This window comes from Leucoraja erinacea, chromosome 19 (assembly GCF_028641065.1).
Source record: "Leucoraja erinacea ecotype New England chromosome 19, Leri_hhj_1, whole genome shotgun sequence".
Taxonomy (NCBI): domain Eukaryota; kingdom Metazoa; phylum Chordata; class Chondrichthyes; order Rajiformes; family Rajidae; genus Leucoraja; species Leucoraja erinaceus.
The window spans coordinates 30,793,611-30,807,130 of NC_073395.1; the positions used below are offsets into that span (position 1 = coordinate 30,793,611).

Consider the following 13,520-nt stretch of genomic DNA (forward strand, 5'->3'; position numbering starts at 1 on the left):
ACCACCAGATCAATCAAAAACCTGAAACAAGTTTTTTCTACCAGTCATTGCTATCATCAATAGTCTGGTTTTGCCATTCGATCTTCCAAAGACTTTTACCTTCATATTCAAATTCTTTCACACTGACCTCATCAATTACAAATCTTAAACAATGTTTCACTCCAAATTTGGCCTTGTTTGTTTTTTGCCTTTTACTCACCTGGTTTCTAAGACATAATCCTTTCCTAAATGTATCTATCTCTGTCTCCTCCATTCTAATGTTCTTTTAAGATATTTTATGACTAATGTTTTAATCATACTACTTTTGCCATATTACTCTTTTGTAAAGTGCATTGGAAATATTTTGTTACGTTAAAGGATGGTGCAGAAGGTATGTAACTGAACTTCTGCTAAAATTCCTGAAATTTACATCAGATTACTGTTAACCTTCAAGGAGTAAAATGGCAATATTGTTTGATATTCGAAGATACATGGCATAGCATTAACATAAATATAAGTTAATTGTGATTATTTGGAATTTGTATCATCTAAATGTATACACCAATGCATTATTAGCTGTTGTGAGTTAATAAGCACATTTTCTCAATTATAAATGTATATTTTGAAAATTAGTGAATAAAATAATAGATTCAATAATGTATGCTAACAATGGAAGTATCTTAAAATAACAAAGGTTCTTAAAATCTTTTGTAAAAATTTAGTAACTGCCCCCTGTGCCGGTTCCACATTCAATAAGATCATGACTGAACTAATCCGTCTACAAAACTTCTGACTAAATTTATTGTGTGTTTCCTTTTACACAGAACCATTCTTTGACTGCCGTTACATCCTGCTTCATTATTGCAGCCACATAAATTGCAGTTCTGGCTAAGTTAGCTATCCTCCCCCATGCCTCCAACTTAAACTGAAAAACTATGCAGAAGGAATCAAAGATACGAAGCCAGAAGCAGTAAGGGACAAATATAAATATTAAAAGTCAGAGTTTAAGAGAGCAGAAGCAATCAAAATATCTATTTTCATGTGGCTGAGAATATGAATAGCACAGTCAAACCTGCTCCTTACATTACTCAATCACCTCCAATATGCACTTGCTCCACATGCTATGCGAGGCACACAGAGTTATAACTACAGGAGCATAAATGTAATAGTATACAGTAGATTGTAATTGTCAGTTTTGATGTCTGTTTTAGAGTAAGTGACCTCAAGCTCCTATTTGGCTTCTACAACATTCACGATTCCTGAACTATTATCTAAAATTAAAATACATCTATTTGCATTATTACTTTTTCATGTTCGCCTCTGAATGTTGTTGTGGACGTCTCCCCTTTAAACTTTCTTTATTCTGTAATTCAGATGTCATTGTAATGGATTCAGAATTTATTCGAGCTTTCTTTATTCTGAAATCCTGCAGAGGAATAGCAGTTCCTTCCAGGTTCGCAAGAGGTCTGGGGTCACAATCCTTGGCATCTTGGTAAGATGTGTGTGGGTAATCACTTTGCTTTCTGTTTCCATCAATAACAGGAGCCTGAACCTGGTCAGAATCAACTATGTGATCAGAGTTCTGGCCAGTTACTTCTGCACTATTGATGGTCAGCTTTTTGTGTTGCTTTACAACATGGAATTCTTCTTCATCAAGACTAGTAGGGTGCTTCTTTCCTTTCGTAGTAAATAACTCTCCATATTCATGAGCATATCTACATTCTTCAGCCAGCTGCATCAGTTCTTCACAGTGACGAGAATGTGTATCGGCAATCTCCAAAGAATTTGACCTGTTATTAAAATGAAAATTAAAAACATTAAAATAATCTAACTGGTGCAATGTATTGCAGAAAAATAGGGTTGTGGCAGGATTGTACAATAGGAGCACATTTTACAATTTTCTGTTTGTGATGGGATGCAACATCAACAATTCAGTCACGTAAAGTTATTCTTGATAAATCGGGGCTGCAAATCGGATGGACTGACCACACTGCAAATTTTCAAAACAAGCTCCCACCGTGTGATATTTCAGACAAGGAGTTTCAAGTGCAAAATTTACCACACAGTTTTCAACATTTTATGTTTCTGAGGATGACATTTCGCATAGCTTGGAAGGGATGATGGGTTTCTGCACATGCAGCTGATTCTTTCAAAAGGTTTAATACAAACAGAAATTCTGAACATATTCAACAGGTCAGGCACCAAATGCTGCCGGAACCTTTGATTATTTCCCGCATTTTCTTGTCTCATGTTAGATTTTTCACAAATGCAGTTCATTTTTGCTTTGAGCTGTTGAGACATTCATAAATAATTCTGTTAAACATGTGATCACCCCCCCCCCCTCCTCCTCTTGTATCATTCCTCTTTCAATTCAGTTGCCAACAACTGTTGGGGGAGACAAATTGGAAATACAAGGATGGAGTTAAAGGGAAAGAGAGTAGAAAAGTTAAGAAAGACACCAGAATTAACTGGACAGAAAGCTCAGGAAGGGATAGGAGAGTATGGTCAAGTGAAATAGGAATTGATGTGAAAGGTGAGGTGAGTAGTGGATTAAAAGTATTATATATGAATGCTCGAAGTATAAGAAGTAAAGCGGATGAGCTTGAGGCTCAGTTAGAGATTGGTAGATATGACTGTAGGGATTACAGAAGTGGCAGCAGGAGGATCTGGATTGGGAACTGAATATTCAGGGTTATACATCCTATAGAAAGGACAGGCTGGTGGGCAGAGGAAGTGGGGTAGCTCTGTTGGTGAGGGATGGAATTCAGTCCCTTCTGAGTGGTGACATAGGGACTGCCGATGTAGAGTCGCTGTGGATAGAATTGAGGAATTGTAAAGGTAAAAAGACATTAATGGGAGATATCAACATGCCCCCAAAGAGTAGCCTGGATATAGGGTGCAAGTTGCAGCAGGAGTTAAAATTGGCACGTACCAAAGGTAATGGCACTGTGGTTATGGGAGATTTCAATATGCAGGTAGACTGGGAAAATCAGGTTGGTTCTGCACCCCAAGAAAGGGAGTTTGTACAATGCCTCCGAGATGGATTCTTAGAGCAGCTTGTACTGGAGCCTACTAGTGAGAAGGTGATTCTGGATTTAGTGTTGTCCAATGAACCAGATTTAGTAGTGCAACTCAAGGTAAAGGAACTGCTAGGAGGTAGTGACCATAATATGATAGGTTTTAATCTGCAAATTGAGAGGAAGAAGGTTAAATCAGAAGTGTCAGTGTTGCAGTTGAACAAAGGGGACTATGAAGGCATGAGAGAGGAGCTGGTCAAGGTCGACTGGAAAGGGATCCTAGCAGGAATGACAGTGGAACGGCAATGGCAGGAATTTCAGGGCATAACCTAGAAGATGCAGGATCATTTCATACCAAAGAGGAAGAAAGATTCTAAGGGGATTAAGAGGCAACCGTGGCTGACAAGGGAAGTTGGGTATGGAATAAAATAAAAATAAAAGGTGTATAACATAGCAAAGAGTAGCTGGAAGCCAGAGGATTAGAAAGTTTTCAAAGGACAACAGAAGGTAACAAAAAGGGCAATATGGGGTGAAAAGGTGAAGTACGAGGGTAAGCTGGCCAAGAATATAAAGAATTATAGTAAAAGCTTCTTTAGGTATGTTAAGAGAACGAGATTAGTAAAGACATATGTGGGTTCCTTGAAAGCAGAAACAGATGAAATTATTATGGGGAACAGGTAAATGGCAGAAGACTTGAACAGCTACTTTGGTTCTGTCTTCACTAAGGAAGACACAAGCAATCTCCCAGATGTACAAGAGGACAGAGGATCTAGGGAGACAGAGTAACTGAAAGAAATTTGCATAAGGCGAGAAATAGTATTGGGTAGACTGATGGGACTGAAGGCTGATAAATCTCCAGGGCCTGTTGATTTGCATCCCAGGGCACTCAAGGAGGTGCTCTAGAAATTGTAGACGCATTGGTGATCATTTTCCAATGTTCTATAGATTCAGGATCAGTTCCTGTGGATTGGAGAGTAGCTAATGTTATCCCACTTTTCAAGAAAACGGAATTATAGTCCAGTTAGCCTGACATCAGTGGTGGGGAAGATGTTGGAGTCAATTATTATGAAGTAATAACGGCATATTTGGATAGCAGTAAAAGGATTTGTCCAAGTCAGCATGGATTTATGAAGGGGAAATCCTGCTTGGCTAATCTTCTGGAACTTTTTGAGCATGTGACAAGTAAATTGGATGAAAGAGAGCCAGTGGATGTAGTTTACCTGGACTTTCAGAAAGCCTTTGATAAGGTCCCACAAAGGATATTAGTGGGCAAAATTAGAGCACATGGTATTGGGGTAGGGTATTGACATAGATAGAGAATTGGTTGAAAGAAAGGAAACAAAGAGTAGGAATAAACGGGTCCCTGTCAGAATGGCAGGCAGTGGCGAGTGGAGTGCCGCCAAGCTCGGTGCTGGGGCCGCAACTATTTACAATATATATTAATGATTTAAATGATGGAATTAAAAGTAACATTAGTAAATTTGCAGATGACACAAAGCTGGATGGCAGTGTGAATGACGAAGTGGATGCTAGGTTACAGGGTGACTTGGACAGGTTGTGTGAGTGGGCAGATGCATGGCAGATGCGGTATAATGTAGATAAATGTGAGGTTATCCACTTTGGCTGCAAGAACAAGGAGGCAGATTATTATCTCAATGGTGTCAGATTAAGAAAAAGAGAAGTGCAACGAGACCTGGGTGTCCTTGTACACCAGTCACTGTAAGTAAACATGCAGGTACAGCAGGCAGTGAAGAAAGCTAATGGCATGTTGGCCTTCATAACGAGAGTGTAAAGGAGTTAAGTGTGACACACTGTAACTTTACTGAGTCTTTAATAAAGGCACGTCAAACACGTCCCAGTAGTGACTGCATCTAGTCTTCAGGCGTACTGGAACCAAGGGAGGAGCAAGGGGAAAATATCACAGTTATACTGAGATGACTGGGCGTGGTTAGTGGTATTGAGGTAGCTACATTATAGGGGGAGAAGGAGGAGAGGGAGAACGAGCAGGGGAGGAGATCATCTGCCCGAAACCAGGAAGCGCAGAGGGAGGAGAACGCGGCAAGCGAACTGACCGGGGCATGCAGGGAGCTGTGGGGTAATTAGTAATGACAGGCTTGAAACGCAACGGAGGAGCATAGGGATCTGCAGGAGGAGGCAGAGGCTCGTTAACGGCCAACAGGTGCTGGCGGATCCGGCGGTAGACAGTTCCACCAAAGACCACCAGGTAAGATCTCGGGGAAGTGTCCATACCAACAACGGTTGCGAGTCGGGAGGTTCCGGTGGCTGCCCGCATGCGGACGACCTGGCCAGGCAGTGGTGTTGAGAGTGGGCGGCAGAACTTGTCGTGAGAGCGGCGCTGTATCTCATGCTTGTGAGCAATTCTTTGCTGAACGGCGGCAGGCTGGAGGACCTTGGACACCAGGGATTGTTGGGCGATCGGCATCGGTGGGCAAAGCATGCGGGACATCAGACGCTGGGCAGGGGATCGCATGGTAGGGTCCCGTGAGATGTTGCGAAGGTTTAGTAGACCCAGGTAGAAGTCACCATTTGAGAGACGAGACTGCTTGAGCAAATTCTTGGCACTGCGGACAGCTCGCTCAGCCAGGCCGTTGCTCTGCGGGTATTCGGGGTTGCTGGTATAGTAAGTGAAGTTCCACTTCACAGCGAAAGCCTGGAATTCTGCACTGGCGAACTGACTAGCGTTGTCGGTCTGCAAGTGGACCGGGGACCCAAAGGTAGCAAAGTGTCTGTGCAGCTTACTGATAACCATTTCAGAGGTGATAGCAGGGAGAAGGTCCACTTCGAACCAGTTGGAGTGTGAATCAACCAACACCAGGTAATGCTTGCCTCGCCATTCAAATATGTCAGCAGCCAGCGAGGTCCAGGGCATGGCAGGTGCAGGCTGCTGCAGAAGTGGCTGGCGCTGCTGATGTGGGGCAAGAGTGTTGCAATCAGGACAGGAGGCTACTCGGGCTTTAATGTACTTGGCCATGCCGGGCCAATAGTATTGTTCTTGGGCATGTGAGACGGTGGCATCGGCTCCGGGATGCCCCATGTGGGCAGCGTTGTAGTACAAGTCGTATAGGGAGGCAGGGACGACCACCTTGTGACCCTTAATGATGATGCCGTCCCGGAGCAGAAGCTCGTCGCGGACTAGAAAGAAAGGGTGGGCGCCCGCAGGCAGTGAAGTGCGTCTGCTGGGCCACCCCCACTGGATGACAGCTGCGAGCTGTTGCAGGCCGGGGTCGTTGGCGGCGTGCTCAACCAGGCACTGCACCTGCTTAGAGGGAACAAAGTTGACATTAAGTACCTGCAGATCCTCCTGCTCGTAGGGGTGCCTGTCAGAGGAGGACAGCGCGTCGGCCACATGCATCTCGGTGCCCCTCTTGTACACAATCAGAAATTCGAACCGCTGGAGCTGTAACATCATGCGCTGGAGTCTAGCTGGAGCAATATGGATAGGCTTATTGAGGATGGTCACCAAGGGTTGATGATCCGTCTCGACGGTGAACCTAGTACCGAAAAGGAAGTCCTTGAACTTGGAGCAGGCGAATACAACCGCAAGAAGCTCCTTCTCGATTTGTGCATAGCGCTGCTCAGTGTCTGTCATGGTACGCGAGGCATAAGAAATGGGCTGCAGCGAGCCGTCATCATGGAGTTGCAGGCAGGCAGCACCGAGTCCGAAGCGGGAAGCATCACACGTAACTACAATTGGACGTTGCAGATCAAAAAACTTGAGTCGGTATGCTAATCAGCTTTGTTTTGAGAAGGTATAAAGCTTGCTGGTGTTGGGGAAACCAGGACCAGGCAATGTCTTTTTTCGTCAGTTTCCTCAGGGGTGCGCTCAACTCGCTGAGGTCGGGGATGAACTTTCCCAAATAGTTGACCATGCCCAGGAAACGCTGCAGGCTGGTCACGTCGGTCGGGGCAGGCAGCTCGGAGATAGCGTTGGTCTTCTGCGGATCAGGTTTCAGCCCGTGGGCTGTGAAGATGTGGCCAACATAGGGTATTTCAGCTACACGGAACTTGAACTTTGACGGGTTAAGTTTTAAGTTGATCTGGCGAGCGTGGTCTATAACCCGTCGGAGGTTGTGGTCGTGCTCAGCAGCATCTTTCCCATAAATGTCATCCACGATAATGGCACACGGCAGGCCGGCAAACAGTTGCTCCATGGAGCGTTGAAACACTTCGCTAGCAGAGTTGATGCCGAATGGCATCCGCAAAAATTTGAATCTTCCGAAGGGGGTGCCAAAAGTGGTTAAGTCGGAGGAGTGTTTGTCTAGAGGTACTTGCCAGAATGAGCTCCTGGCATCAAGGACAGAGAACACCGTGGCGTGACCGACCTGGGCAGCAACATCTTCTACAGTCCTCATGGGGTTATGAGGACGTCTTATTGCCAGATTTAAGTATTTGGGGTTGATGCACACCCATATCTCGCTCTTACCCTTCTTCATGGTGGCGACCATGGTGGAGACCCACTCGGTGGGTTCGCTGACAGCTTCAAGCACTCCCATGTCAACCATGTTCTTCAGCATGGCTTCGGCCTTGCCCTTCATGGCAAATGACACCCTGTGTGGAGCACGGACCACTGGTACAACCGACGGGTCAGTTGCGATCTTGTATACAAGGGGCAGCTTACCCAGTTCATCATCGAATAGGTCAGGGTACAGAGAGTGGATTCAGCATCACCCGCACTTCGTGGACAGTACGGTCAAAGGACACCAGCCCGAGATCCTGACACGCCTGATTTCTCAACAGAGTCACACAGTCACAGTCAAGAATGAAAAACGACAGGTCACGCAAAGATTTCTTCAGCACAGTGGAAGGTGGCTCTCCCCACAGGTTTTAGCTCATCTCCCCCATAAGCACGCAATATGGAGCGATCAGCAGTTAACAGCTCATTATTCCTTATCTTCCTGAACAGGAATGTTGACATAACATTCACCTTCGCCCCCGTGTCCAGCTTAGCAGTGAAGGATTTGTTGTTGACAGTGACAAGCACAGAAGGATCGGGGAGGCGAGATTGGTTATGAAGGAGAGAATAAACACTGGCATCTCCCATGGAAATACTGGGCTCAGTCGAGGGCAGTGTCGACAGAAGACTGGGAACCAAATTCGTTATCAACTTATTGAAGGTTATTTAAAATTTTTCTGGGAGCTGGAGGAACGTTCCCACGGGAGCGACAGGCAGCTGAGAAATGGTTCATCATCTTACAGAAATTACAAGCTTTACCAAATGCTGGGCACTGCGGCTGCATAGAGTGGACATAATTGCAGTTGGGGCACTTCTTGACAAGCGGGACCCGAGCGGCATAAGTCAGCCGCGGTGCAGGGCGAATGTTGTCTTGCTTGCGACGGGGCATAGCAACACCAGTCAGATTGATAGCCCGATTGTCAGATCCCCTCTGGTGCATGTAGCGGGTCAACCACCTCAGCTATTCGACGTGCATGTATAGCCTCAGTCAGGGTGAGATCCGGTCTTCGCAGCAGCTCCGCTCGTAGCTTCTGATCTAGCATGCCGGTGACCAAAATATCTCTGGTGAGCTGATCACGCATGTTCTCGAAATCGGCACCGCTGAGCAAGGTAGCGCAGGTCAGCGATAAAACATTCAACAGGTTCATCAGGCTGCTGTTTCCTTGTAAAGAATCTAGCCTGCTCCAATATACGGTTGGAGGGCAAGTCACAAATCTCCGCAAACGTGCGTAAGAGACATACCGGGTCGTTGGCAGATTCCGCCGGCTCGACGACCTGGTCGTTGTCATCCAGGACCGCTGGATTGTAAGTGAAAGCCTGAGCATGCTTCATAGCATCGGGACCGGCAAGGTTCAGCAGGAGTAAGGCTTTGACCGCATCAGGGTAGTTTTGGCGCACGATATTGATGAAGTGGTTGTAGTACATCACGAAAGTAGCCCATCGCTCCGCAATGTCAGCGTCAAAGACAAGGGAAGAGGGCTTGCGGCACGAGAATGCCATGGTAAATAGGGAATTAAACACTAGTAAAACTAGGAGCAAATAAAACCCGATAAACAGGAGGCGCGCGTTTAACTTACTGACACCATGTAAAGGAGTTAAGCCTGACACACTGTAACTTTACTGAGTCTTTAATAAAGGCACATGTCAAACACGTCCCAGTACTGACTGCATCTAGTCTTCAGGCGTACTGGAACCAAGGGAGGAGCAAGGGGAAAATATCAGTTATACTGAGATGACTGGGCATGGTTAGTGGTATTGAGGTAGCTATATTATAGGTTGCATGCATAAACCATCTACAGAGAGGATTTGAGTATAAGCAGTAATGAGGTCCTGTAGTTGTACAGGGCCCTGGTGAGACCACATCTGGAGTATTATGAGCAGTTTTGGTCTCCTAATTTGAGAAAGGGAATCCTTGCTATTGAGGCAATACAGCGTAGGTTCACGAGGTTAATCCCCGGGATGGCGGGACTGTCAATGAGGAATGATTGGAAAGACTGGGCTTGCATTCGCTGGAATTTAGAAGGATGAGAGGATATCTTATAGAAAAGTATAAAATTATAAAAAGGACTGGACAAGCTAGATGCAGGAAAAATGTTCCCAATGTTGGGGGAGTCCAGAACCAGGGGCCACAGTCTAAGATTAAGCGGAGGCCATTTAAAACCGAGATGAGAAAAACACATTTTCACCCAGGGAGTTGTGGATTTGTGGAATTCTCTGCCACAGAAGGCAGTGGAGGCCAATTCATTGGATGAATTTAAAAGAGAGTTAGATCTCTAGGGGTTAGCAGAATCAAGGAATATGGGGAGAAGGCAGGCATGGGTTATTAATTGTGGATGACCAGCCATGAGCACAATGAATGGTGATGCTGGCTCAAAGGGCCAAATGGCCTACTCCTGCAACTATTTTCTATGTTTCTATGTTAACTCCTCTTCAATAAATTCACAAAATATGATCCTCATAAACAGCAATACTTAACTTCTCTGTCTTGTCATATTCGCTCATATTCAAGGGAACTGTACTGTCCTACTTTGACAAAGGGAAGCAACTGACAAAAATGAGTTTTCTTGTAAATGAGGAAAACGTGTTTTTCTTTCAGCTCTCTGTGATGGAATTTCTTACTTCTCTGGTATAAATATTTTCAAATTGTACTCGGAGAAGACTTATTTTGTTCACCATTGTGTAGAGCATATCTCAAATACCCTAAAACAAGCAATAACTCAATTTTGACAAAATTGTCAGTTGCATTCTTTTGTCAAATTAGGGCAGTGTACCATTTTGCTATATTCAATTTTCAGAAATTGCACATCCTTACCCACCACGGAAGTAAATTGACATCCTTCATGACTATGATCATGGAAAGTTTGTTTTCATTCCTTTAGGTTTTTCTGCGACATGGTTCACTTTTCTCTTTTATTCTAAATTCTCTTTTAGCTAGAATTTTTTTCATGAATATCTGCCTTCCATTCTCCCATTTTAAAACCTACATTCTTGACTAAGATTTTACTAAACCCTTCTAATATATTCACTTTTGCTTCATGTCCATTTTGCCGGAGTATGATTCAACAAGGTGCTTTGGGAAATGTTGATTCTTTAATAGTTATAACATAAATTGCAAGTTATTATAAATATGCCAATCATTTTTATTAATTTGTTTGGGCACAATGATATAAGGTAATTGAAAGATGGTGCAGAAATACTAGTACACCAATGAGACAGTTTTACTGCATATTGAATTTCATTTAAACCCATACCGGAACCAACCTCAGTGGAAATCTCAAGTCTAGTGTTGATATATTAAAACTGGAAAATACTTAAACTAAGTTGTCCTGTTTCCTGTTTTGTGCAATTCTTTAATCAAACCAACATATGTGTCAAAAAACTATGTGGTTGCAAGAGGCAGGGCCTCATGTTGCAGTCAAAGCAGACAAAATGTGAAAAGAGAGACTTACTCCATTTCAGCTTTATGTCTCCTGTGTAATAACTCAAAGTCCTGAAGCTGGGTTTGACATAGAGCCAGGAAACTCCCTACTGAAGGGTTGTTAAACCTCCTTGCATAGGCTTCATCAGTGGAACTAATCCTGTCACCATCCACCACCTCCAAGTTTGGCAGTACTTTTAGGATTGAACATCTGAAAGAAACAATATAGAAAAATAACATTAAAAGATTGATGGTGTATTTTAATGTTGCGTAATTCTAATAGTGAATGCTTGTCTTCAACCCAAATTCAGCACTTCTCTGTATATAACCTCATGTAAATGCTCAACATTGAATATCAGATTGAACATTATCCTATGGTAGGATTATATTATGCAAAAATGTGCATCATAATACTTTAGGATAATTATTGATTAAAATATAAATCGAGGTGAAATAGTTTTATAGTTCAATGTCTAAAAATATGGTCAAGTAAATTGTAAACTTTCAGTAATGTTGCCCACTTCAGAGTAGAAAAATAATGATTTTTTTAAACTAGAAACTCAAACATTTCAGCTCATGTGAGATTTAAAGTGAGAGAAAAAATATAATTTGTCACATTCCTCTGTGAGCACTGAATTATGTGTTGCTGGGGAAAAAATTGCAGCATGTTCTTTTTTGTGCCATAACATGTCAGTTTTCTGTTTTATATTAAAAGTTCAGGAAGAATTATCTGAAAGAAAAATAAAGCAACAGGAATATTATAGTGAACTTAAATATCCTTGTAAATGACCTGTCAACATGTTCAATATGAAAAAAGGGCTCAAGTTTCTCAATACGTTTAAAATGCTGTATTTGATTGATAATGTGAATAAAACACACTTTGCTGAATTTTAGAGAAATTGACCATTTATAAAAGTTACATTTTACATTTTCCTTTGCTTTAAGTCCAATGTCCTATTTTTCTCCTTACACTTCTTGGAAAAAATATCACGATACCCTTATTTAAATATATAAATTTTTTAACCTTTTTTATAACATAGGATGATTTTGACATACTTCATTACTGTCGAAAAATAATTTATTTGATACAAGTAAGGTTTAAGGTGAAGGGAAAGAGATTTAATAGGAATCTGAGGGGTAGGTTTTTCACACAAAGGTTGGTGGGTATATGGAACGAGCTGCTACAGGAGATAGTTGAGGCAGGGACTATCACAACGTTTAAGAAGCATTTAGACCGGTACATGGATAAGATATGTTCAGAGAGATATGGGCCAAATGCAGGCAGGTGGGACTAGTGCAGCTGGGACATGTTGGCTGGTGTGGGAATGTTGGGCCAAAGATTCTATGACTCTAAGTAGATGTCAATAGATGTTACCAAACTGGTTAGTATTAGTCATAGAGTTATAGACACATACAGCATGGAAACCGGCCCCATCTCCTCTATTCCAACGAAGAATGCCCTATCGTGGCTCGTCCCCTTTGCCCACATTTAACACATATCCTTCAAAACCTTTCCTTACCATGTAACTATCCAATTGCCTTTTCAATGCTGTTATAGTACCAGCCTCAACTATCTCCTCAGACAGCTCGATTCATATACCTACCATCCTCTAAGTGAAAAGGTTACCCCTCGCTTTCCTATTAATTTTTTCCCCTCTCAACTTAAACATATGTCCTCTGAATCTTGATTTCCATACCCAACTTTTACCCCTTCTTGTATGTACAATTACCCTCTTGAATTTACCCAATGCTATAAGATCTTAACCTCTTGCGCTACAAGTAATAAAGTCCCAGTTTGTCCAACCTCTCCCTATAACGCAGGCTCTCGAGTCCTGGCATCATCCCCATAATTCTTCTCTGCACTCGTTCCAGCTTAACGATATTAGCACAGATACTAAAAAAATGTGTAAATTAGATATCTGTTCCATATAAAGGTTTTAAAAGTTAGGTGTAAATTACAACTTTACAAAATCTTCACTTACCAACTATTTAAACCATTTTTTGTCTCAGTTTTTCATCCACGTTTAACTGAAATTATGTGTGGACATTTTTCAGTTCACAGCCAACAATTCTGATCAGAATTGTCAGCTTTTACTTACTTCACTGTTCAATATTTCAGGACTTCTACAAAATAGATAAGTCGCAAATCTCAAATCAGTTGATCGCTGATGCTGGGACAACTTTACTCTGCCATTGAACGGCTCATACAACCCAGTGAGACACCACAAAATTTCATACATTCCACTGCATCTATGCAGGAATATCTGCACAATCAACCTGGCACAAATTAGTGGGCTACCGGCTTTAATGAGAGTAAATGCATGTGGGAAGAAACACAACTACAAGGTTTAAAAAAAATTAAGTTGATTTAAATACCAATACAACACAAGAAAAATTCCTCAGCCTACAACGTCCAATGCCGAACATGTTGTCAAGTTAAACTAATCTCTTCTGCCTGCACATGATCTATATCCCTCCATTCCCTGTATCCACGTGCCCATCTAAAAGCCTCTTAAATGCCATGATTGCATCTGCCTCCACCACAATCCCTGACAGTACGTTCCAGACACCCAGTACTCTCTGTATAAAAATAACTTGCTCTGCTCATCTTTAAATGTTGCCTCTCACTTTA

At 42.7% G+C, this 13,520-nt stretch overlaps 1 protein-coding gene across 2 annotated transcripts in view; it reads right to left on the reverse strand.

Moving 5' to 3' along the window:
- lrriq1 (leucine-rich repeats and IQ motif containing 1) overlaps window positions 1-13,520 on the reverse strand; it is a 148,080-nt gene that overhangs the window by 71,125 nt on the left and 63,435 nt on the right. For both annotated transcript variants that reach the window (XM_055650756.1, XM_055650755.1), the window contains exons 15-16: window positions 10,920-11,099; window positions 1,284-1,769 (exon numbers count right to left, since the gene is read on the reverse strand). In XM_055650756.1, the coding sequence (XP_055506731.1) occupies window positions 1,284-1,769; window positions 10,920-11,099 (666 nt within the window). The remainder of the gene's footprint in view (window positions 1-1,283; window positions 1,770-10,919; window positions 11,100-13,520) is intronic.